A 26,365-nucleotide genomic window follows, 5' to 3' on the forward strand; every position below is an offset into this window, starting at 1 on the left:
AATAGCAGGAAAGCATTGCCTATCCGCCAATCACAGTAGAGCAGGAAGAAGCATTGAACGCCGGGAGTTGTAGTCCTTCTGAGCTGTGCTTATTATTGCTGGGTGGTTATAGAGTCTCATGACTGATCCTGACTCACTGATTTCCTGGGAAATTAAATAATAACGAGGACAGGCTCCTGGGCAGAAAATCTAGGTGCCAGATATTGGTTTATATCTTGTAACCCTGATTTTTTTGAATTTTTTTAAGTGAATTGAATCAGAAAGTGAATGCTAAAATAAAAAAAAAAAAAATACTTTTGTGAGATTTTTGTAGTTTGACCTGCTCTGGCCATTAATAAAGGCGGCAGCCGCCAGTGACATCCCCTTTAGGGTATGTGCACACGTCAGGATTTTTTCCTGACATAATCCTGAGAATTCTGCCAGAAATCCGCTTGCTTTTTTCGCGCGGAATTTGCGCGTTTTTTGCGCGGATTTTTTGCGGATTTTTTTTAATTTTCCGGAATGTCCTTTTTGATAGGAAATCCGCAAAAAATCCGCAAAAAGATAGAGCATGTCCGGATTTTTTGCGGTATGCGTTTTTTTTTGCGGAAAAAAACGCTAACATCTGCACAAAAAATGCGGAATGCATTCTAAGGCTTGGTTCCCATTGCGTTAATGGGAACGCGCTAACGGACAGCGTTGCACGGCGAAATTAACGCTGTGCAACGCGTCCGTTAGCGCGCCCATTCACGGCAATGGGAACGCGCAGCACTAGCGCGTGCCATGTTCGGCACGCGCTAGCGACGCGCCGGTGTTTCCTGGCGCGCCGCGGACGCTGCAAGCAGCGTCCGAGGCGCGCCCGCGGTCCGTTCCCCGCTCTCGCAGATCGGGGATCTGCGAGAGCGGGGACGTTACCGCGACCCCGGGACGCGGCCACATTAAAAACATTGCGTTAGCGCAACCCGCTAGCGCTAGCGCTAAACGGGTTGCACTAACGCAATGTGACCCTAGCCTAAATGATAGGATGCATAATGTTAGCGTTTTTTTAGCGGATTTATAGCGTTTTATGGCGAAATTCCGCAAAAAAAACGCTAAAAATCCTGACGTGTGCACATACCCTTAACCCCTTCACGCCGTCGGAATTTTCCGTCTTTTTATTTTTTTTCCCCAGAGCCATAACTTTTTATCAATATGCCCATATGGGGACTTTTTTTCTAGGGCGAGCTGTATTTTTGAATGACACCATTGTTTTCACCATATCGTGTACTGGAAACGGTAAAAAAAAGTTTCAAGTACAGTGAAATTGCAAAAAAAAAGTGCAATTCCACAATTTTTATTTTTTTTTATTTACCATGTTCACTATATGGTAAAACTGACCGGACGTTATGATTCCCCGGGTCAGTCCGAGTGCGCAGACACCAAACATGTACAGGTTATTTTTATTTAAGTGGTGAAAAAAAGTCAGAAATTTCCATGAACCTTTTTGTTTTGCTTATGTCGCCGTTTTCCAAGACCCTTCACACTCTCATTTTTGGGGGTCCGGGGTTGGGTGACGGCTTATTTTTTGCTCCCTGAGCTGACGTTTTTATTGATACCATTTTAGGGCACATACGATGTTTTTATTGCCTCTTATTACATCTTATATCAATGTTGTGGCCGCCAAAAAATAATAATACTGTTGTTTCAATTTTTTCTCATTACGCCGTTTACTGATCGGATTAATTGATTCTATATTTTGATAGATCGGACATTAATGAATGCTTTGATACCAAATACGTGTAGTTTTTAATTGTTTTATTTTTAATGGGGCAAAAATCTTGGACTTTTGTGTTTTTTATATTTTTTTGTATTTTTGAAAACTTTTTTTTTACTTTATTTAATAGTCTCCTTAGGCGTCCGATCACCTGTGATACATACAGGGCTTCAGCACGATCTCCTATGAACTCCGGCTATGGGCTGTCATTCACAATGACAGGCACAGGGGTCTTCTGCAGACCCCAGGCTGTGATGACTCTAGTGGTACGGATGTGTAGGCGCTTGTCCCCCCAATATTAATGACTCATATACGACTCTAGCGGTACGGATTTGTAGGCGCTTGTCCCCCCAATATTAATGACTCATATACGACTCTAGCGGTACGGATTTGTAAGCGCTTGTCCCCCCAATATTAATGACCCATATACGACTCTAGCAGCACGGATGTGTAGGCGCTTGTCCCCCAATATTAATGACCCACATACGACTCTAGCGGCACGGATGTGTAGGCGCTTGTCCCCCAATATTAATGACCCACATATGACTCTAGCGGCACAGATTTGAAGGCGCTTGTCCCCTAATATTAATGACCCATATACGACTCTAGCGGCACAGATTTGAAGGCGCTTGTCCCCTAATATTAATGACCCATATACGACCCTAACGGCACGGATGTGTAGGCGCTTGTCCCCCAATATTAATGACCCATGTATGACTCTAGCGGCACGGATGTGTAGGCGCTTGTCCCCCAATATTAATGACCCACATACGACTCTAGCGGCACGGATGTGTAGGCGCTTGCCCCCCAATATTAATGACCCACATTCGACTCTAGCGGCACGGATGTGTAGGCGCTTGTCCCCCAATATTAATGACCCATATACGACTCTAGCGACACAGATTTGAAGGCGCTTGTCCCCTAATATTAATGACCCATATACGACTCTAGCGGCACAGATTTGAAGGCGCTTGTCCCCCAATATTAATGACCCATATACGACTCTAGCGGCACAGATTTGAAGGCGCTTGTCCCCTAATATTAATGACCCATATACGACTCTAGCGGCACAGATTTGAAGGCGCTTGTCCCCTAATATTAATGACCCATATACGACCCTAACGGCACGGATGTGTAGGCGCTTGTCCCCCAATATTAATGACCCATGTATGACTCTAGCGGCACGGATGTGTAGGTGCTTGTCCCCCAATATTAATGACCCACATATGACTCTAGCGGCACAGATTTGAAGGCGCTTGTCCCCTAATATTAATGACCCATATACGACTCTAGTGGCACAGATTTGAAGGCGCTTGTCCCCTAATATTAATGACCCATATACGACCCTAACGGCACGGATGTGTAGGCGCCTGTCCCCCAATATTAATGACCCATGTATGACTCTAGCGGCACGGATGTGTAGGCGCTTGTCCCCCAATATTAATGACCCACATACGACTCTAGCGGCACGGATGTGTAGGCGCTTGCCCCCCAATATTAATGACCCATATACGACTCTAGCGGCACAGATTTGAAGGCGCTTGTCCCCTAATATTAATGACCCATATACGACTCTAGCGGCACAGATTTGAAGGCGCTTGTCCCCTAATATTAATGACCCATATACGACTCTAGCGGCACAGATTTGAAGGCGCTTGCCCCCCAATATTAATGACCCATATACGACTCTAGCGGCACAGATTTGAAGGCGCTTGTCCCCTAATATTAATGACCCATATACGACTCTAGCGTCACAGATTTGAAGGCGCTTGTCCCCTAATATTAATGACCCATATACGACTCTAGCGGCACAGATTTGAAGGCGCTTGTCCCCTAATATTAATGACCCATATACGACTCTAGCGGCACAGATTTGAAGGCGCTTGTCCCCTAATATTAATGACCCATATACGACTCTAGCGGCACAGATTTGAAGGCGCTTGTCCCCTAATATTAATGACCCATATACGACTCTAGCGGCACAGATTTGAAGGCGCTTGTCCCCTAATATTAATGACCCATATACGACTCTAGCGGCACAGATTTGAAGGCGCTTGTCCCCCAATATTAATGACCCATATACGACTCTAGCGGCACAGATTTGAAGGCGCTTGTCCCCCAATATTAATGACCCATATACGACTCTAGCGGCACAGATTTGAAGGCGCTTGTCCCCTAATATTAATGACCCATATACGACTCTAGCGGCACAGATTTGAAGGCGCTTGTCCCCTAACATTAATGACCCATATACGACCCTAACGGCACGGATGTGTAGGCGCTTGTCCCCCAATATTAATGACCCATATACGACTCTAGCGGCACGGATGTGTAGGTGCTTGTCCCCCAATATTAATGACACCTTTTTTTTTTAGAGAGATCCAAAGTGTCAGGGATAAAAAAGAAAACAAATCAAGCTAATATGCAAATGAAGCAAGAGGTGCCCCGGGGGTGTGTCTGCCTGCTTCTTACAGGTGCAATGACACGCCCTCCCCTAATCCCACCCAGAAGGGTCACTTCTGATCTCTTCGTCCGGTGTAATAGGACGTCTGCTCACATTATGATGAATTTTTTGAGGCCGCTGAGTCAGAACATCATCTCGCCAATACATTTGTGTTATAATTTATGCCAATTTTTGGTGCAACTTTTTAGAAAACAAAAAGAAAAAACTCCAAAACTTCCATCATTTTTGCATTGGCCAACAAAGAAAAAAATCTCTTTTGTGTACATAGTATGAGTAATCCCCATCGTAACCCATCGCTTTGATTGTACCGCGCTCACTCTTGGCTATGATGTAAGGGTTAAACAGCCGGGATCAGAGGTTCCTCCAATCCCAGGGATTGGGGATGACTATTGCGGAGTTTAGCAGCTGCGATGGGATCCGACGATAAGAAGTATGAGTACCTGTCGTATCAGGCAATAAACGGTGGACGTGTTATTACAGGGGTAGCCCAAAGCCAGAGCTCCGATCTTGTTGAAAGTCCCAGTGGTTAAGGGAATAGCCCTTTAAATTTTTCTTTAAGGGGTTGTCTAGGGATTAAAATAGGGGAGGTGGACCAATTTAGAACTTTTACCTCTCGGCCATTGAGGAATGTGGTTGCAAAGAGCGTTTCTCGCCTTTGAGGACCCGTCCTGTCTTGCAATCCATTGATGTGAATATGTAGCGCTTCTTTTCTCCAGTGGTGGCGCTATAGGGAAATATTGCAAGGTTTCCAAATAGATCACAACTGATCACTGTAGATTCCACCAGGGGGACACTTTTTTTTTTTTTAATCTGCAAAAACGAAGCCCCAAAAATGATATATGCGTATGCTCCTGTCTTACTAATCAGACGCTACATACCGCCATATGTATGTATGATGTATAACCGCCAGATACTCCGGCACCTACGAGGTTAATCGTCATGTTTATTTCCGCCATACACAGCAGGGAATCTCCTATTCCCACTTAGTATCAATAAGAAATGCGGTTCCTCTTCCTCCGAACGTTTCCCCATTTACATGCGTCGATTTGCGGTTATTACGTGACGCGGTGGCGGCAGACGGGTGCGAGATGAAGGGTTTGATTTACGGATGTAGCGAGATGAACATCTGTTAAATATGACTGATCTCCCGCTGGAGTCCAACACAATCCATTATATTAACGCAAAGGCCAAATAAGACGAAGCAAAACCCACAGATGGCGGCTCGGCGCGGCTCAGCCGGCGTGGAAAAACCTCCGCCTGATGCCTGTGATGTAGAGACGGTGACAAATGTCTTTTTTCTTCCTCTTTGTTCATCACTTTGGAGCCTTGGAAAGAAAAAGTCTCAAATCTTTTGCTTATTCTAACGGGAAAATGTGCAAGTGAACGGAAAAGCGCAGGTCGAGGAGGAGCGCCGCCGCGTCCCAACATCATTACACAAAGGAAAGAAAAGTGCAATTAATGAAGAACGGAAAGTTCCGCAACTTTCTAATATATTCGGTATTTCAGTTTAGTTAGAGCTCTGCTGCAGTCAGTGAATTCAGTGCCCTATAATAAACATTGATGTGAATGGACCTTGTGTAATGCTTCATTTCCCCCTGTGGTGGCGCTGCAGCAACGTCAAACACTTACTGCTAGGTCTGAAGCCAGATTACAGTTGATCGCTGAGGATCCCAGGACTGAGTGATCTGCTAAGACTCTGTTCACATTGGAGGCTCCGTTCAAAAGCCTTAAAAAATGCCAGGAACACTGAACGACACCATTAGAGGCTAGGGGTTTGTGGGGCACCACTGGGGTCCAGCTTTTCAAGGTCTATACATTCCTGTCAGGGAGGAGAAGAAAAAAAAAAATCAGCGAGTGAGGAAGGGGAGGGAAATCGGCGACTGAGGGACAGGGAAATCGGCGACTGAGGGAGAGGAGGGAAATCAGAGACTGAGGGAGAGGAGGGAAATCGGCGACTGAGGGAAAGGAAATTGGCGACTGAGGGAAAGGAAATCGGCGACTGAGGGAGAGAAAGGAAATCGGCGACTGAGAGGAGGGAAATCGGCGACTGAGGGAGAGGAGGGAAATCGGCGACTGTGGGAGAGGAGGGAAATCGGCGACTGAGGGAGAAGAGGGAAATCGGCGACTGAGGGAGAGAAGGAAATTCGGAGACTGAGGGAGAGGAGGGAAATCGGCGACTGAGGGAGAGGAGGGAAATCAGCGACTGACGGAGAGGAAGGAAATCGGCGACTGACGGAGAGGAAGGAAATCGGAGACTGAGGGAGAGGAAGGAAATCGGCGACTGAGGGAGAGGAGGGAAATTGGCGACAGAGGATGGAAATCGGCGACAGAGGGAGAAGAGGGAAATCGACAACTGAGAGGAGGGAAATCGGCGACTGAGGGAGAGGAGGGAAATTGGCGACAGAGGATGGAAATCGGCGACAGAGGGAGAAGAGGGAAATCGACAACTGAGAGGAGGGAAATTGGCAACTGAGGGAGAGGAGGGAAATTGGCGACAGAGGGAGAGGAGGGAAATCAACAACTGAGAGGAGGGAAATCGGCGACTGACGGTGTGTGTGTGGGGTATAAGAGGTCACCCTCGTGCCTGCTTTGTTTCAATAAAACAGCTCATGGACATCATCCTCCTTTTCTGTTTCATCAAATCAGCTTTTATTTTTTCAATCTTTTACAACCATAAAAATATAATATATACATTTCATAAAGTATCTTCATATTTACACTCACGGCGATAGATTATCTTCTGCAATGTCTCTAATCAGCCTCAGGGGAAAAGAAAAACGCGCCTGGAACAAAGGGAAGGATTCAAGGTTCAGGGTGCAAAGAGAAAAGAAATCATCTCTGTAGGAGAATTGCATAATTTATATATATAAAAAAAAGAGAAGATTCAGAATACAGGATGGCTGCCCCGGCTGCGCACCCCGCCACACCGTCTGCGCCCCCCGCTACACCGTCTGCACCCCAATATCTCCATACATGAAGGAACAAGGTCCAAGACTGGAAAGGCAAATGTGGAAAGAATGTGCGCAATTCAGCAATAATATCGCAGACTATTCTTTTTAGGACTTATTACAAGTTTTTGGGACTTTTTTCCGAGTTCGGACCTTCCTTATTCTGTGACACATTAGACTGGACCCTCAAATGGAAATTGGTCGTGCAAGATAAACAGAAAAGTCAGGTATTGACCGCGGCAGATGGAGAATCGTGGGGTCCGAGACTACTGTACAGGACAGATTACCGGAGTAAAACCAACGATGGCGCTACACGGCGTCCGGAAGATCGCCATCTGTATTAACGATTGTCAATGGGGTCACTTTACAACACAGCCGTCACTCAAGATCCCAACCGGTCGGCTTTTTGGTCGCAGCTTGCAATTTGCAGCTCATATGTGAAGACCCCCGATTAGGACAGTTAGTGATTACGACGTCCGTACTTATATAATGGCCTCGACTTCGAATACTGCACAGAAAAGAGTTTCTCCTGCAAAGTGTTATTGCATACACATGCACGCACAGATCAGCTGAGTGCGCACGTGTTAGTAATACAGAGTAAGCCACTGCCAAACACCTCTGCCGGCGGCTTATCTCTTGGGAAAAAATATGGGTGCATTCAGCTTAGTAAATCTCCCAAGTAACTACTTCAATTTCTCAGATCCCTGCTTGTGATCAGCGAATAGAAACACATTAACATTCTAAGGCTGAAATATAGTCACTGACACAGCTGAGATTTGTTACAATGTATCAGGGAAGGTAATGTGCGATCAGCTGCTGAGAAAAATTGCAGAACTCTGAACGGCACGTGAACAGGTTCTGGACCTTTCAATCTAAGGAGGAATGTTACCATTCACTGACAGCAAGCCGCGATCTGGAAATGGAGAGACAATGAAAAAAAAAGTAAGAAAGCTGCACAGGATCAGGCACCGATCAATCGTGGTCTGATGTACACGGAGCAAATCACAAATCACTGCAGGTGTCAATACAGAAGCTACATAAAGCGGCAATCTACAGAGAAAGGTCAGTCACTTTGTAACACAGGAAAAGTAATGGAAGAATAGTGAGTGCAGCTCTGGGGTATAATACAGGATGTAACTCAGGATCAGTAATGTAATGTATGTGCACAGTGACTGCACCAGCAGAATAGTGAGTGCAGCTCTGGAGAATAATACAGGAGGTAACTCAGGATCAGTAATGTAATGTATGTACACAGTGACTGCACCAGCAGAATAGTGAGTGCAGCTCTGGAGAATAATACAGGATGTAACTCAGGATCAGTAATGTAATGTATGTACACAGTGACTGCACCAGCAGAATAGTGAGTACAGCTCTGGAGTATAATACAGGATGTAACTCAGGATCAGTAATGTAATGTATGTACACAGTGACTGCACCAGCAGAATAGTGAGTGCAGCTCTGGAGAATAATACAGGAGGTAACTCAGGATCAATAATGTAACGTATGTACACAGTGACTGCACCAGCAGAATAGTGAGTGCAGCTCTGGAGAATAATACAGGAGGTAACTCAGGATCAGTAATGTAATGTATGTACACAGTGACTGCACCAGCAGAATAGTGAGTGCAGCTCTGGAGTATAATACAGGATGTAACTCAGGATCAGTAATGTAATGTATGTACACAGTGACTGCACCAGCAGAATAGTGAGTGCAGCTCTGGGGTATAATACAGGATCTAACTCAGGATCAGTAATTTAATGTATGTACACAGTGACTGCACCAGCAGAATAGTGAGTGCAGCTCTGGAGTATAATACAGGATGTAACTCAGGATCAGTAATGTAATGTATGTACACAGTGACTGCACCAGCAGAATAGTGAGTGCAGCTCTGGAGTATAATACAGAATGTAACTCAGGATCAGTAATGTATGTACACAGTGACTGCACCAGCAGATTAGTGAGTGCAGCTCTGGAGTATAATACAGGAGGTAACTCAGGATCAGTAATGTAATGCATGTACAGAGTGACTGCACCAGCAGAATAGTGAGTGCAGCTCTGGAGTATAATACAGGATGTAACTCAGGATCAGTAATGTAATGTATGTACACAGTGACTGCACCAGCAGAATAGTGAGTGCAGCTCTGGGGTATAATACAGAATGTAACTCAGGATCAGTAATGTATGTACACAGTGACTGCACCAGCAGAATAGTGAGTGCAGCTCTGGAGTATAATACAAGCAATGTAATGCATTTACAAAGTAACTGAACCATCTATGTAGATTAGGCTGTTAAAAATATTACAAAAAAAAAAAGAGATAAAAGGCAATTATAAATCTAGTTTAAAAAAAAAAAAAAATCAATAAAACGATACCAAGATTTTTCCAGGGCTGAAAAATGAAATTATATATCTCATTACTTTCTGATCAATGGGGTCCGGTCTCTAGAGCCCCCACTGATCCTGTGCATGATTTTATAAGATGGGAATAGTCCTTTAAGAAAATATAAATCAGCAGTATTGTCATTTATCCAAGACTAATATAGACAAGGATCTGATGGACGCTCGGTGCATAGATGTTACTGGAGGCAGGAGAATCTCTGGAGCAGCTTTATTCGCATATCACCGATGGTCGGCCAGTATTCGCTTATATTCAGCCTCTCGCATGGAGAAGGACGACCCGGCATCTTAGGGGTTAAACGATAAGGATCACTCCATAGGAGCCGTGGACGCAGCTTTCTGAATAATTTAGAGGAATTAACAATTAAATAACCTTTAATCATCATTTGATGAAAATTTCTGCAATTTTCAAATATAATTTTGGTTTAATTTCCAGACTGCGCTCAAGATCTCCGCTTGCTGTTGGCGAATAGAATCATTCCCATCTAAAGACTAAGTTGTTTTTTTTTTTTCTATTACCAGATAGAGCTCGGATATATTGCAATAAGCCCGGCATCTACAGACAAGAATGTTTCCATTCACTGGCAGCAATCATCTATCTCAGCAATGTTAAGGAAATAAAACATAAGAGAGGCCACTTCACCAAAACTGGAGGTTTTGGGGTTTTTTTTTGCAAGTTATTCTTGCAGAAATCTGCGCTGGAGTAAGATGCGCCAAATTAATTAAGCGCCATGGCACCTCTAAATTTATCTGGTTCCAGTATAAGAAATATAATCCAGTCCAGTCCATAATTTCTGCCACTTTTTACATTTTTCGGCCAAGACTCCTCTCTGCCACCTTTCAAGAAGTTAGCAAAGTTAACTTTCAGTTTGCAAAATTTCGAATAGTTTTTTTTTTTACTCCTGATTTCTGCTGCAATCGCGTGAATCGGGCCCCGAAGTATACAAGAAACTTTTAGAACTTTTTTTTCATAAAAAAAAAAATAATTAAGATTTGTATCGTTAAATTTAAAGGGGCGCACGCACCATCAAAATATCGCTTCTTTAACCTGAACATCTAATACAAGAGAAGCTCTTTTGGCCATTTTTTGGGCGTACTCGTTCCTACCAAGCCTGGCCAATGTAAGGGTCTTCACTGCCGCATGTAATCATGTGTCCTCAAAGTGGGAAAATCTCGGGGGGCGCAGTATTTGCAAGACGTTAGCTACTCAGAGTCCAGCATTCATCATTAGGAGAGCAGCTGAGTCGCACTGATGAGTTGTGGGTGAGGGGAAACAAGTAGGCAACGTGCAACATGTTGGCCTCAATGCTGATGACGTGGCACCGTGATCAGTAACCTCCCTCCTCCTCCAGGTTTGCAGGAGCCTAGCAGCATGAGAGAAGGTCTCGGGCAGATTTCCGTTGCAGATCTTATGATACAGCATAGTTATAGAGATTTGCACTCAGAGGAACTTTTGCCGACGCCATTCGGCAGAATCCAGAGAGCAGAGCCGGGTATCGGCGAGATGTTCAGTGATTGTGCCGAGAGCTGCGTCTCAGGCGTTTATCGCTTTCCAGCGGTCGCTGTCGATGCTGTTAATGCTCCCGATGTGCGGCATGGAGGCCACGTCGTCTAGGTAAGCCGTCGTGTCGATCTGAGTACTGGAGTAAAATCCCGAATCTGTGCCCTCTTTCTTCGCCACGGCGTACGGATGCGGCAGGTGCACGTCCGTGTCGTCCGGCTCGTCCACTTGAGATTTGTAGGAGAAGAGAATTTTGGGCTCAGACCTGGAATAAAAGTTGAAATGTAAGTAATAGAAGAAAATACAAGGACGAGATGCAGCGGAAGAATTATTTAAAGGGGTATTCCATCACTAGGATCCGTCACCACTGTATGATCAGCGAGGGTTCAACGATCCTGAGAATACAGCGCGGTCACCTCTTCTAATTTTCCCTACAGAGCAGCGCTCTCGGCAGGAAACTGCAGCACAGATCCACTTAAGTTAATGGTACTTCATCATCTGGAGAGATCTTACCCCCACCCCGGCCACCGTCTGTGAGCAAAGTCCAAACAGATCCTTTTACACTCACCCGAAGAAGCTTTTCAGGAATGCCACGTACATGAGAGGAGCAAACAAGCTGAAGTATAGAAACGTGGTGACGTCGACGAGGCTGCGGAGAGAAGAAACACACAGGGTTAAGTCCCTAAAATCACGTCATGTACAGGAATAAATAGGATCAGAAGCGTCACGCCAAGTATTGCAGCTTTACTTATTGCTCTAAGGCATCAAACCTTTGCAAACGGGACGTTTCAGACGTCGTATAACAAACCCAGCGTAGTCTGATCCTAGAGCCAAGCATTACAGTAGAACGTGACTGCGGGTATCTAGGACTGAGGGGGTCACACAGGTCTGCATAGGTGCTGCATGCACAAAACGGGAGATTTGTAGTCAAGACTGATAGCAAAGTTGCTTATTTGTTAGATGCATTATAGCAAAAAAAAAATAATTACTTACAGCCTGTGCCCCGCATGCTATCCTGCACGGCAAATGCAACACATATTTTCTACTTTCCATAAGTGATTCTTCAGTATTTTGGAAGAAATGTTCCCACAGGTCGGTGTTGCACCCGTCAGCAGCTTATTGTTCCCTCCTATGTTCCCAGTCTTGTACGTTTTCATTTAGGAGGTGGCCGAGAATAAGGTGGCGGCAAAGTTATAAGTAACAAGTGCCTGATGGATGCACCCAGCGGATGATATCACCGACACCCAACTGGTCAGCAATATCTGCTCCGAGCCAAACAGCACGGAGTTAACCCATAGAATAACGTATTACTCCAAATCGGAAAATGTGATGAAATCAATGGTCACCGAATGTGTATGGGGCGGCCTGGGTCTCCCCTGAAGATAGATATTGGGGGGGAAAAGTTGAGCAACACACCTGATCGTTCAGTTCTTTGGTAGATATGATGCTGCTAGTGAGGTTTTTTTTTTTTTTACCTCTACTAAAAAACACAAGCATGCTCGGCTGAGAGGAGCGTGCATGTGTATTGGAAGGGTTTAGAAGTAATAACTAGCAGGAGAGTGTGAATGCCCACATTAAGGGTCTTCCTAATGAAGCATTGCAGCCCTGTACTCACCACAGCCCATTAATGATGTCCGCACACAGAAGGGCGCTGCCAATGCCTTGCACCAAATTCAGCAGAGCCAGGATTATAGCGTACACGTAAAAGCTTTTCCTGGCTGTAAGAAATGTCGAGCACATAAAAAGGTTAAGATCACATGTTCCATGGAGTGTATCATAGAAAAACAAATAGTCCCAGGAGTCCAATACAGCTACATATAGAGGACCCCAAAAGCCACAGATTGGGGGACACTGATGTATAGAATGACTGATTTTGCTTTGTGTTATCAGGATGGGGTGAACCCAAACACCTGATTGTGATCCGATCTTTTATTCCGGGCAAGTACTGAGCAGGGACATCCCAGAGAATGAATGGAGCAGTGATGTGAATGTCCACCCTCGGGACTTGGGATTGGTAGGGGGGTCACAGACACCAAACCAATCGCGATCGGTAAATTAATCCTTTTCCTTTGGACAGGGGAGAACTTTAAAACTTGGCACAAACCCATTAAATCATCTATACTGCCCAAATCGATAGTGTCCATTAGTTTAGCAGCTGGATCCATCATCACTTCTGCGGCACCTCTTTCATTTCCTAGCCCCTGCAACATGTGTGGCAGAACAATGTCATGATGTTGCAAGGTTTAGGAGACGCTGAAGTCATGCAGGACGTCGGCCGCAGAAGTGGCCAGAACCACAGAGGCCAAGACGGGACGCCAGATACGACATCCATGAGCATTACCGACCGCACGCCGCCTCCAGCACAGGCTCAACACTCACACGGTAGGGAGATCCGCTCTTTCAATGGGGTTTTGGGAAGTATGGAAACCAATGTGTAGACCTATAGACAGGAAGAAATAGGAGACGATTGTTATACACAGCCACGGCTATAAATCTTCAGAACCGAGACTATTACGGCTGATCTGCTTACCAAGAAGAAAAAGCAGGAGCTGGCGAGCCAGAAGTGCCGGCCGCCGTGTCCGTAGATATTAAAGTCCTCCGCTGAGAGATGGGAATCCGGGTACAGGATTTCTAGCGTGCCCTGAAAAAAAAAAGAAATAACAACGGACGCTCCTCATATACAGGGCAGGTACACCTTGTAGCCCACCCCCAGAGATCTCAGGAGATAACTCCCATCATTACAAGTGGAAAATCACATAGAAAAACAAATCCTTTCTGCATTATTTACCTGCGTTACAGAATAACCGAGTGACAGTACGGCCGTAATCGCCAGCACCCGCTTCACACTGGATTTACTTTCAAGATGGCCTGAAAGACAATTGACCCAAATAATAACTACACAATGTACATGTACCATTGGCTGCCGGGATCTCAGGCATTAATGTACATCGCAGGTTTAAAAGTGTTGTAAAAAACAAACAACAAGATATTAAAAATCCTATCCATTCTTAAGAAAAAAAGGGATGTTTAATTCTATTGTTTACAGCTTGTTGCCTAAGTTACCGGCCACCCCTGCAGTCTATCAGAGGTAGCCTGTCTCCTAAGCAAGGAGCGCGAACTTGCTGTACAGATTGCAAGTGCTGATCTGATCCAGCAGCTCCGGTCCCCCAAGGTTGCTTTGATGCTGCACAGGCCAGTGATGCGACCATGCTGCACAGGCCAGTGATGCGACCATGCTGCACAGGTCAGTGATGCGACCATGCTGCTGACCTGAACCGTCAATCATCAGGAGCAGATTTGGGAATAGCAACGTGAATGAGATTCCAAAGCTCTGATCCAAACGCTGCGGTAACTTCCATGCGCACAGTGACCCCCCAAGTTGTGGATTTGGAAACACGCGGTTTATCAGTGATTCACACAGACTCACACTTTACAATGCAAAAAGTAAAATCTGCAACAAATCCAAAAAAATTATTTTCGCAACTGGATTTCATTAAAAACATATTGCACCGCTACTATTGCTGGCTGCATAATGAGATCACAGAGTATCCCTTCAGTGAGCTTCTTTCTTCCAAGCTCTTCTCAGCTGATTTACCATCAGAAAGTTCAGCTCAATTTCCATGTAGCCATAAATCAGAAGAGCTCGGAAGAAGGAAGATGAGTTGTAAACTATCCCATCAGATCGTATGTATCAGGTGTATGCACGCCGAACACCTCCGGGTCCTAGCCTTCTTTAACTTACTCTTACCTGACCTGCACGCTCCCTGACGAAGGTGCTTCTTGGAAACGCGCGTTGGGGTGGAGGCGTACCCCCTGGACATCTAGACTGCTCTATTTACTGGTAATTACCATCGGCCTCATGTTTATACATGTCTCAGGGGCTATTGGATCCTGATGAGGGACTAGGGTCGGCCTTACCGCTTATGAATCAGCAGTAGATTCTTATGTGTATTCTTGCCTCTTTTTCTATGTATTAACAGGTTTATATATGGACACTCCAGAGGCTAGGAATTATTTTACGTCTATTGCTAGGTGATCAGGGTGACACGCTCCTTTTTGTACAGCTCATGGTTCTGCATATTTCACTGCCCTTCACCAGTGTTTGTGAATTTTATCAATAAAGTTTGTTTATTCTTTTGAGTAATTTGGACGAGAATATCATCTTTTTGTGTTTGCTATATTGATGATAGGTCACCTCGTCCTATGTGCATATAGATACCTTATATGAAATTTAGGTATCGTGTACCATGCAGAAACATCTTCTAAGCTGTTATTTTGTCCCATCAGATTGTTAAATAACTCATTCTGCAGCCGGCCATAGACAGTGCAACACGGAGGATAAAAAAAATAAAATAAAAACAAATATATATATATATATATATATATATATATTTGTTTTTATTTATTTTTATATATATATTGCACAGGATCCCTTTAATTACTTACGGTATATTATTAGGTCACTTACCAAAAGCTAAACCAAGGATGATAACGCTCAGCTCTATGGCGAGAAGGAAGAACCTGGTGATTTCCCACAAAACCTAAGGAAAAGGAAAGGATGAGACCCACGTTCACCAGAGCCAGACATGCAGCCGTAGGCGGGGGCACGGACACAGGGGGGTCTTACCTTGTCGGTGACAGTGGCCACGCTGGATGAACTGACCGTCATGGACACAATCGCTCGCGTGATTCCCACAAGGGCCACAACAAACACCTGCATCCAACATCAGAAAAAAGCAAATATAGGTCAGAAATATTGTGTGGATTCATTAAAAAAATTATCATTACAGCGGTCAGAGCTCCATCACCTAATTACAGAGAACAAAATCCTGCACTAATGAATGATAACGATGCAGGAGCGGGGGGCAGCAGAACAGGGGTCAGGTGAAAAGTGATATTGGGGGGAGGGTGAGAAACATTGGTAACAGCTGTGCAGAATTAGGCTGTAAAGAGACCGTCCCCACGTGCCGGAGAGCGCCGATATACCGCCATCAGCACCGCTCACCTCCCAGGAGCCACGCCGGGCACATAAGTCTGACTTACAAGGATATAGAAAGTGGTGAAGATTGGACTTGATGTGACTCGGATTTTCGCTCTGGCGGAGGGTAATTTCCACAGCAGAAACACAAAGAAGAGGACATTGGGAATTAACAGCATCAGGTCCCAATATCGGACTCTAAAGGGGGAGACAAGAAATCTGTTATACACATGGCGGGGAGTTAGAATATGCAGAGCTGCACTCACTATTCTGCTAGTGCAGTCACTGTGTGCATACATTACATTACTGATCCTGAGTTACATCCTGTATTATACTCCAGAGCTGCACTCACTATTCTGCTGGTGCAGTCACTGTGTGCATACATTACATTACTGATCCTGAGTTACATCCTGTATTATACCCCAGAGCTGCACTCACTATTCTGCTGGTGCAGTCACTGTGTACATACATTACATTACTGATCCTGAGATAGATCCTGTATTATGCCCCAGAGCTGCACTCACTATTCTGCTGGTGCAGTCACTGTGTACACACATTACATTACTGATCCTGAGTTACCTCCTGTATTATACCCCAGAGCTGCACTCACTATTCTGCTGGTGCAGTCACTGTGTGCATACATTACATTACTGATCCTGAGTTACATCCTGTATTATACTCCAGAGCTGCACTCACTATTCTGCTGGTGCAGTCACTGTGTACATACATTACATTACTGATCCTGAGTTACATCCTGTATTATACTCCAGAGCTGCACTCACTATTCTGCTGGTGCAGTCACTGTGTACATACATTACATCATTGTAGTAAGCTTTTTGCAGATGACTAATAAGTGGAAGATTCTTATTGATATGATGCTTGGAGCTTGCAGAACAGTGAGTGCAGCTCTGGAGTATAATACAGGCAGTATCTCCCGATTCAGACATTGTTATAACACTGGATTGGAGTCTTTTACCTGGAACTTCCAATGTCTTCATACAGGATCACCAGACACACATGCGGCACAGTCACATTTTCGCTGCTCATGCCGGGAGGCGTCGTTGGCAGCATTGATGTGGATGCGGAGGTGAAGGGCAGGGAGGTGACGCTGGGGACGGAGCTGTTCTGAACCTCCGAAAACATCCTGAGTGTGATGTGAGCAGACACAAGTGTGAGCCGGAGTCACAGAACTTCACTTCCTGCAGAGATAACGGCCAAAGTGAGAAGAGCAGAAGTCAGCGACCGGCACCTCCCCCACAAAACATCTATAGCATGGCACATGAAGTTATTAAAGGGGTGGTCAACATATAGGACTGGTCACATGTGCTCCATGAATAAAACATGTAGGGGACTAAGCAGTAGTCACCGTGCCACAACCTCTGGAACATGTTTAAAGGGGTTTGTCCACTTCAAAAAATAAACTCGTACAATAGATAAGCCAATCCGCCGGCTTATCTAAAGAAATGAGCGGTCAAGCTCTTCTTAAAAATTGTCCAACCCCTTTAAAAGGGTATTTCCATCTCTTAAAGTAATGGCGTATCTACAAGGCAATAACCGAGGACTGTACGGCCGCCTTCATTTATGGGATCTGTGAAGTCCCCAAAGGTTAAACCCCCAGTGATCGAAACATGTGAATGATTCCTACTGATCTCCCAATACTATCTGAGAAAGTAACACTGCTTTACCCAAAGCCTGGTCCCCGCAAATCACAAGAGGGGGGGTCCCAGAGGTCAGACCCCCAATCACAAGAGGGGGGGTCCCAGAGGTCAGACCCCCAATCACAAGAGGGGGGGTCCCAGAGGTCAGACCCCCAATCACAAGAGGGGGGGTCCCAGAGGTCAGACCCCCAATCACAAGAGGGGGGGTCCCAGAGGTCAGACCCCCAATCACAAGAGGGGGGGTCCCAGAGGTCAGACCCCCAATCACAAGAGGGGGGGGGTCCCAGAGGTCAGACCCCCAATCACAAGAGGGGGGGGGGGGTCCCAGAGGTCAGACCCCCAGTCACAAGAGGGGGGGGGGTCCCAGAGGTCAGACCCCCAGTCACAAGAGGGGGGGGGGGTCCCAGAGGTCAGACCCCCAGTCACAAGAGGGGGGGTCCCAGAGGTCAGACCCCCAGTCACAAGTCCCCAGAACCAATGGAGCCCTAAAAGCGAGCGCGACCACACAGGAAATCCCCGGCAGTCACAAGTGCAGGAGATACAAGGTAAAGAATGAAAGAAAGAAGGAAACAATGAAACAAACAGGAAGGAGGAAATCACCTGATCTGTGTCCCCAGTATAGTGGTGGCTCGCACTGGTTATACTGGGAGATTAACCCTCTGTCACCAGTGACTCAGCTGTAGGCACCATGAGCGGAGAAATACAGGATGGAATGTAAACACTGATGGTGCAAATGTCTCCTAGTGTCCCGTATGTCACACAAGCTGCCCCCTCCTCCACACACAACCTGCCCCCTCCTCCACAGTACACACACACAAGCTGCCCCCTCCTCCACACACAACCTGCCCCCTCCTCCACAGTACAAACACACAAGCTGCCCCCTCCTCCACAGTACACACACAAGCTGCCCCCTCCTCCACAGTACACACACACACAACCTGCCCCCTCCTCCACAGTACACACACAAGCTGCCCCCTCCTCCACAGTACACACACACACAACCTGCCCCCTCCTCCACAGTACACACACAAGATGCCCCCTCCTCCACAGTACACACACAAGATGCCCCCTCCTCCACAGTACACACACACAACCTGCCCCCTCCTCCACAGTACACACACAAGCTGCCCCCTCCTCCACAGTACACACACACACAACCTGCCCCCTCCTCCACAGTACACACACAACCTGCCCCCTCCTCCACAGTACACACACACACAACCTGCCCCCTCGTACACACACACACACAACCTGCCCCCTCCTCCACAGTACACACACACACACAACCTGCGCCCTCGTACACACACACACAACCTGCCCCCTCCTCCACAGTACACACACACACAACCTGCCCCCTCGTACATACACACAACCTGCCCCCTCCTCCACAGTACACACACACACAACCTGCCCCCTCCTCCACAGTACACACACACACAACCTGCCCCCTCCTCCACAGTACACACACAAGCTGCCCCCTCCTCCACAGTACACACACACACAACCTGCCCCCTCCTCCACAGTACACACACAAGCTGCCCCCTCCTCCACAGTACACACACACACAACCTGCCCCCTCCTCCACAGTACACACACACAACCTGCCCCCTCCTCCACAGTACACACACACACAACCTGCCCCCTCCTCCACAGTACACACACACAACCTGCCCCCTCCTCCACAGTACACACACACACAAGCTGCCCCCTCCTCCACAGTACACACACACACAACCTGCCCCCTCCTCCACAGTACACACACACACAACCTGCCCCCTCCTCCACAGTACACACACAGAAGCTGCCCCCTCCTCCACAGTACACACACACACACACACAACCTGCCCCCTCCTCCACAGTACACACACACACAACCTGCCCCCTCCTCCACAGTACACACACACAAGCTGCCCCCTCCTCCACAGTACACACACACAAGCTGCCCCCTCCTCCACAGTACACACACAACCTGCCCCCTCCTCCACAGTACACACACACAACCTGCCCCCTCCTCCACAGTACACACACACACACAACCTGCCCCCTCCTCCACAGTACACACACACAACCTGCCCCCTCCTCCACAGTACACACACAACCTGCCCCCTCCTCCACAGTACACACACACAACCTGCCCCCTCCTCCACAGTACACACACACACACAACCTGCCCCCTCCTCCACAGTACACACACACAACCTGCCCCCTCCTCCACAGTACACACACACACAACCTGCCCCCTCCTCCACAGTACACACACACACAACCTGCCCCCTCCTCCACAGTACACACACACAACCTGCCCCCTCCTCCACAGTACACACACACACAACCTGCCCCCTCCTCCACAGTACACACACAGAAGCTGCCCCCTCCTCCACAGTACACACACACACAAGCTGCCCCCTCCTCCACAGTACACACACAGAAGCTGCCCCCTCCTCCACAGTACACACACACACAAGCTGCCCCCTCCTCCACAGTACACACACACACAACCTGCCCCCTCCTCCACAGTACACACACACACAACCTGCCCCCTCCTCCACAGTACACACACAGAAGCTGCCCCCTCCTCCACAGTACACACACACACACAACCTGCCCCCTCCTCCACAGTACACACACACACAACCTACCCCCTCCTCCACAGTACACACACACAAGCTGCCCCCTCCTCCACAGTACACACACAACCTGCCCCCTCGTACACACACACACAACCTGCCCCCTCCTCCACAGTACACACACAGAAGCTGCCCCCTCCTCCACAGTACACACACACACACAAGCTGCCCCCTCCTCCACAGTACACACACACAAGCTGCCCCCTCCTCCACAGTACACACACAACCTGCCCCCTCGTACACACACACACAACCTGCCCCCTCCTCCACAGTACACACACACAACCTGCCCCCTCCTCCACAGTACACACACAACCTGCCCCTTCCCTGCCCCCCACCTCAGCCCTCTGTGCACCCTCTTATACCGCCTGTATTCGCCCCGCTTTCCTCTGCTCCCATCGCCGTCTCCAGTGCCTCCTGTGCCCCCTCTCCCGCCCCGCTTCCCTCCTGTGCCCGGTTACCTCTCATGGAGCCGCCCGCAGTCCGCCGCTCTCGCCCGCTGGTAGCTGCGCTCCTCTGTTTTGGTCTGGCCGCGATCGATGACTCCGCGCTCTGCCAGGATCCCCGCGGGCTGAGCGCCGAGCGATGGATGGGCGGAGCCTGGAGAGCAGTCACGTGACGTGAGACTCCGCAGCGCCGCCGGCCGGCCGGACCCGGAGCGTGCGACATTCCGCTGATCTGTGCGACATTACTGGATCTGTGCAACAGATGTCGAACGTAAAAGTTTAAGTTTAGTTTATTTATATCAGTGTTTTTTTTGTGTCGTCGTTTTCTTCCCTTTCCGCCGCTGGCCCTGTGTGTGTGTTCCAAGTGTCAGTTTTTATTTTTCTTTAGGGGGAGGAGAGGGTTAAATAGAACTTTTTTTTCTAGCGTTTCCCCGTCCTGCTACCAGGGATCCGTGTGTGAACCCGGACTACGGGGCGTCGCCACAGAATTTGTTTTTTTTTTTAAAAATAAAGAAATAAACATTGCTGCGTTATTCATGCGTTTTTTTCTCTGCCAAAATTGCTGCAAAGCATTTAGGGAGGAAAAAAAACAAACAAAAAAAACAAATAAAAATCATATGAGTGAAGCGGAGGGAGATTCGACCTGCTTAGTTTCCTAGTCCTGACAAAGGGGCGTGGCTCAGGGTGACAGACACGCCCCCAGTGTGGCTCAGGGTGACAGACACGCCCCCAGTGTGACTCAGGGTGACAGACACGCCCCCAGTGTGGCTCCGGGTGACAGACACGCCCCCAGTGTGGCTCCTGGTGACAGACACGCCCCCAGTGTGGCTCAGGGTGACAGACACGCCCCCAGTGTGACTCAGGGTGACAGACACGCCCCCAGTGTGGCTCAGGGTGACAGACACGCCCCCCAGTGTGACTCAGGGTGACAGACACGCCCCCAGTGTGACTCAGGGTGACAGACACGCCCCCAGTGTGGCTCAGGGTGACAGACACGCCCCCAGTGTGGCTCAGGGTGACAGACACGCCCCCAGTGTGGCTCCGGGTGACAGACACGCCCCCAGTGTGGCTCAGGGTGACGGACACGCCCCCAGTGTGGCTCAGGGTGACAGACACGCCCCCAGTGTGGCTCCGGGTGACGGACACGCCCCCAGTGTGGCTCCGGGTGACGGACACGCCCCCAGTGTGGCTCAGGGTGACAGACACGCCCCCAGTGTGACTCAGGGTGACGGACACGCCCCCAGTGTGGCTCAGGGTGACGGACACGCCCCCAGTGTGACTCAGGGTGACAGACACGCCCCCAGTGTGACTCAGGGTGACAGACACGCCTCCAGTGTGGCTCCGGGTGACAGACACGCCCCCAGTGTGACTCAGGGTGACAGACACGCCCCCAGTGTGGCTCAGGGTGACAGACACGCCCCCAGTGTGGCTCCGGGTGACAGACACGCCCCCAGTGTGACTCAGGGTGACAGACACGCCCCCAGTGTGGCTCAGGGTGACAGACACGCCTCCAGTGTGGCTCCGGGTGACAGACACGCCCCCAGTGTGACTCAGGGTGACAGACACGCCCCTAGTGTGGCTCAGGGTGACAGACATGCCCCCAGTGTGGCTCCGGGTGACAGACACGCCCCCAGTGTGGCTCCGGGTGACGGACACGCCCCCAGTGTGGCTCCGGGTGACAGACACGCCCCCAGTGTGGCTCCTGGTGACGGACACGCCCCCAGTGTGGCTCAGGGCGACGGACACGCCCCCAGTGTGGCTCAGGGTGACAGACACGCCCCCAGTGTGGCTCCGGGTGACGGACACGCCCCCAGTGTGGCTCCGGGTGACAGACACGCCCCCAGTGTGGCTCCTGGTGACGGACACGCCCCCAGTGTGGCTCAGGGCGACGGACACGCCCCCAGTGTGGCTCAGGGTGACAGACACGCCCCCAGTGTGGCTCAGGGTGACAGACACGCCCCCAGTGTGGCTCAGGGTGACAGACACGCCCCCAGTGTGGCTCCGGGTGACAGACACGCCCCCAGTGTGGCTCAGGGTGACGGACACGCCCCCAGTGTGGCTCAGGGTGACAGACACGCCCCCAGTGTGACTCAGGGTGACAGACACGCCCCCAGTGTGACTCAGGGTGACAGACACGCCTCCAGTGTGGCTCCGGGTGACAGACACGCCCCCAGTGTGGCTCCGGGTGACGGACACGCCCCCAGTGTGGCTCCGGGTGACGGACACGCCCCCAGTGTGGCTCCTGGTGACGGACACGCCCCCAGTGTGGCTCCGGGTGACGGACACGCCCCCAGTGTGGCTCCGGGTGACAGACACGCCCCCAGTGTGGCTCCTGGTGACGGACACGCCCCCAGTGTGGCTCAGGGTGACGGACACGCCCCCAGTGTGGCTCCGGGTGACAGACACGCCCCCAGTGTGGCTCAGGGTGACGGACACGCCCCCAGTGTGGCTCAGGGTGACAGACACACCCCCAGTGTGGCTCCGGGTGATGGACACGCCCCCATTGTGGCTCAGGGTGACGGACACGCCCCCAGTGTGGCTCCGGGTGACAGACACACCCCCAGTGTGGCTCCTGGTGACAGACACGCCCCCAGTGTGGCTCCTGGTGACAGACACGCCCCCAGTGTGGCTCAGGGTGACAGACACGCCCCCAGTGTGGCTCAGGGTGACAGACACGCCCCCAGTGTGGCTCCTGGTGACAGACACGCCCCCAGTGTGGCTTCGGGTGATGGACACGCCCCCAGTGTGGCTCCTGGTGATGGACACGCCCCCAGTGTAGCTCAGGGTGACAGACACGCCCCCAGTGTGGCTCAGGGTGACAGACACGCCCCCAGTGTGGCTCCTGGTGACAGACACGCCCCCAGTGTGGCTCCTGGTGACAGACACGCCCCCAGTGTGGCTCCTGGTGACAGACACGCCCCCAGTGTGGCTCCTGGTGACAGCCACGCCCCCAGTGTGGCTCAGGGTGACAGACACGCCCCCAGTGTGGCTCCTGGTGACAGACACGCCCCCAGTGTGGCTCCTGGTGACAGACACGCCCCCAGTGTGGCTCCTGGTGACAGACACGCCCCCAGTGTGGCTCCTGGTGACAGACACGCCCCCAGTGTGGCTCCTGGTGACAGACACGCCCCCAGTGTGGCTCCTGGTGACAGACACGCCCCCAGTGTGGCTTCGGGTGATGGACACGCCCCCAGTGTGACTCAGGGTGACAGACACGCCCCCAGTGTGGCTCCTGGTGACAGACACGCCCCCAGTGTGACTCAGGGTGACAGACACGCCCCCAGTGTGGCTCCTGGTGACAGACACGCCCCCAGTGTGGCTCCTGGTGACAGACACGCCCCCAGTGTGGCTCAGGGTGACAGACACGCCCCCAGTGTGGCTCCGGGTGACAGACACGCCCCCAGTGTGGCTCCTGGTGACAGACACGCCCCCAGTGTGACTCAGGGTGACAGACACGCCCCCAGTGTGGCTCCTGGTGACGGACACGCCCCCAGTGTGGCTCCTGGTGACAGACACGCCCCCAGTGTGGCTCCTGGTGACAGACACGCCCCCAGTGTGGCTCCTGGTGACAGACACGCCCCCAGTGTGGCTCAGGGTGACAGACACGCCCCAGTGTGGCTCCTGGTGACAGACACGCCCCCAGTGTGGCTCCTGGTGACGGACACGCCCCCAGTGTGGCTTCGGGTGATGGACACGCCCCCAGTGTGGCTCAGGGTGACAGACACGCCCCCAGTGTGGCTCCTGGTGACAGATACGCCCCCAGTGTGGCTCCTGGTGACAGACACGCCCCCAGTGTGGCTTCGGGTGATGGACACGCCCCCAGTGTGGCTCCGGGTGACGGACACGCCCCCAGTGTGGCTCCTGGTGACAGACACGCCCCCAGTGTGGCTCCTGGTGACAGACACGCCCCCAGTGTGGCTCCTGGTGACAGACACGCCCCCAGTGTGGCTCCTGGTGACAGACACGCCCCCAGTGTGGCTCAGGGTGACAGACACGCCCCCAGTGTGGCTCAGGGTGACAGACACGCCCCAGTGTGGCTCCTGGTGACAGACACGCCCCCAGTGTGGCTCCTGGTGACGGACACGCCCCAGTGTGGCTTCGGGTGATGGACACGCCCCCAGTGTGGCTCAGGGTGACAGACACGCCCCCAGTGTGGCTCCGGGTGACAGACACGCCCCCAGTGTGGCTCCTGGTGACAGCCACGCCCCCAGTGTGGCTCCTGGTGACAGACACGCCCCCAGTGTGGCTCCTGGTGACAGACACGCCCCCAGTGTGGCTCAGGGTGACAGACACGCCCCCAGTGTGGCTCCTGGTGATGGACACGCCCCCAGTGTGGCTTCGGGTTATGGACACGCCCCCAGTGTGGCTCCGGGTGACAGACACACCCCCAGTGTGGCTCCTGGTGACAGACACGCCCCCAGTGTGACTCAGGGTGACAGACACGCCCCCAGTGTGGCTCCTGGTGACGGACACGCCCCCAGTGTGGCTCCTGGTGACGGACACGCCCCCAGTGTGGCTCCTGGTGACAGACACGCCCCCAGTGTGGCTCCTGGTGACAGACACGCCCCCAGTGTGGCTCCTGGTGACAGACACGCCCCCAGTGTGGCTCAGGGTGACAGACACGCCCCCAGTGTGGCTCCTGGTGACAGACACGCCCCCAGTGTGGCTCCTGGTGACAGACACGCCCCCAGTGTGACTCAGGGTGATAGACACGCCCCCAGTGTGGCTCCTGGTGACGGACACGCCCCCAGTGTGGCTCCTGGTGACAGACACGCCCCCAGTGTGGCTCCTGGTGACGGACACGCCCCCAGTGTGGCTCAGGGTGACAGACACGCCCCCAGTGTGGCTCAGGGTGACAGACACGCCCCCAGTGTGGCTCAGGGTGACAGACACGCCCCCAGTGTGGCTCCTGGTGACAGACACGCCCCCAGTGTGACTCAGGGTGATAGACACGCCCCCAGTGTGGCTCCTGGTGACGGACACGCCCCCAGTGTGGCTCCTGGTGACAGACACGCCCCCAGTGTGGCTCCTGGTGACGGACACGCCCCCAGTGTGGCTCAGGGTGACAGACACGCCCCCAGTGTGGCTCAGGGTGACAGACACGCCCCCAGTGTGGCTCAGGGTGACAGACACGCCCCCAGTGTGGCTCAGGGTGACAGACACTCCCCCAGTGTGGCTTCGGGTGACGGACACGCCCCCAGTGTGGCTCCTGGTGACGGACACGCCCCCAGTGTGGCTCCTGGTGACAGACACGCCCCCAGTGTGGCTCCTGGTGACAGACACGCCCCCAGTGTGGCTCCTGGTGACAGACACGCCCCCAGTGTGGCTCCTGGTGACAGACACGCCCCCAGTGTAGCTCAGGGTGACAGACACGCCCCCAGTGTGGCTCCGGGTGATGGACACGCCCCCACAGAATCCCGTATAGTCTATAACGCTAGAACCTTCTGTGAATTGAAACTTGCATTGGGGGCATGCTGGGAGTTGTAGTGTCTCCGCCGCCGGAGTTCAGCTCCCTGACATAGCTCCATCTACACAAACCGCAGCAGTTTTTTTGCTGAATCCAATCCAAAAAAAATCGCGACACAAACGCTATCTCTCTATGGCTGCGGTCACAC

General features: G+C 50.8%; 2 protein-coding genes across 2 annotated transcripts; both read right to left on the reverse strand.

The window, feature by feature from the left end:
• Window positions 1-6,818: 6,818 nt before the first annotated feature.
• TPRA1 (transmembrane protein adipocyte associated 1) lies at window positions 6,819-20,869 on the reverse strand. The gene is made up of 11 exons (XM_069736292.1): window positions 20,766-20,869; window positions 16,996-17,218; window positions 16,085-16,217; window positions 15,669-15,755; window positions 15,510-15,582; window positions 13,830-13,909; window positions 13,572-13,682; window positions 13,421-13,481; window positions 12,657-12,759; window positions 11,610-11,690; window positions 6,819-11,306 (listed from the first exon to the last, which is right to left on the reverse strand). Exons 2-11 carry the CDS (start codon window positions 17,160-17,162, stop codon window positions 11,075-11,077), a joined length of 1,128 nt encoding a protein of 375 aa, XP_069592393.1. The 5' UTR covers window positions 17,163-17,218; window positions 20,766-20,869; the 3' UTR covers window positions 6,819-11,074.
• LOC138647543 (mucin-22-like) lies at window positions 20,644-26,223 on the reverse strand. The gene is made up of 4 exons (XM_069736623.1): window positions 26,192-26,223; window positions 22,195-23,502; window positions 21,775-22,089; window positions 20,644-21,001 (listed from the first exon to the last, which is right to left on the reverse strand). Exons 1-4 carry the CDS (start codon window positions 26,221-26,223, stop codon window positions 20,644-20,646), a joined length of 2,013 nt encoding a protein of 670 aa, XP_069592724.1.
• Between the last annotated feature and the right edge of the window lie 142 nt (window positions 26,224-26,365).

This window comes from Ranitomeya imitator, chromosome 8 (genome assembly GCF_032444005.1).
Source record: "Ranitomeya imitator isolate aRanImi1 chromosome 8, aRanImi1.pri, whole genome shotgun sequence".
In the NCBI taxonomy this organism is placed as follows: domain Eukaryota; kingdom Metazoa; phylum Chordata; class Amphibia; order Anura; family Dendrobatidae; genus Ranitomeya; species Ranitomeya imitator.

Bases quoted from the DNA above. Each gene is read 5' to 3' on its own strand.
- TPRA1 (XM_069736292.1), bottom strand. From the start codon at position 17,162: ATGTTTTCGGAGGTTCAGAACAGCTCCGTCCCCAGCGTCACCTCCCTG. The intron at 15,756-16,084 runs GTAAGTCAGACT...TGTTGGATGCAG, and splicing joins TCACCACTTTCTATATCCTT to GTGTTTGTTGTGGCCCTTGT. The intron at 11,307-11,609 runs GTGAGTGTAAAA...CTTTTATTCCAG, and splicing joins TTCCTGAAAAGCTTCTTCGG to GTCTGAGCCCAAAATTCTCT.
- LOC138647543 (XM_069736623.1), bottom strand. From the start codon at position 26,223: ATGCCCCCAATGCAAGTTTCAATTCACAGAAG. The intron at 23,503-26,191 runs GTTCTAGCGTTA...GTCCATCACCAG, and splicing joins CAAGTTTCAATTCACAGAAG to GAGCCACACTGGGGGCGTGT. The intron at 21,002-21,774 runs GTCTGTCACCCT...TCTGTTGCACAG, and splicing joins CGGAGCCACACTGGGGGCGT to ATCCAGTAATGTCGCACAGA.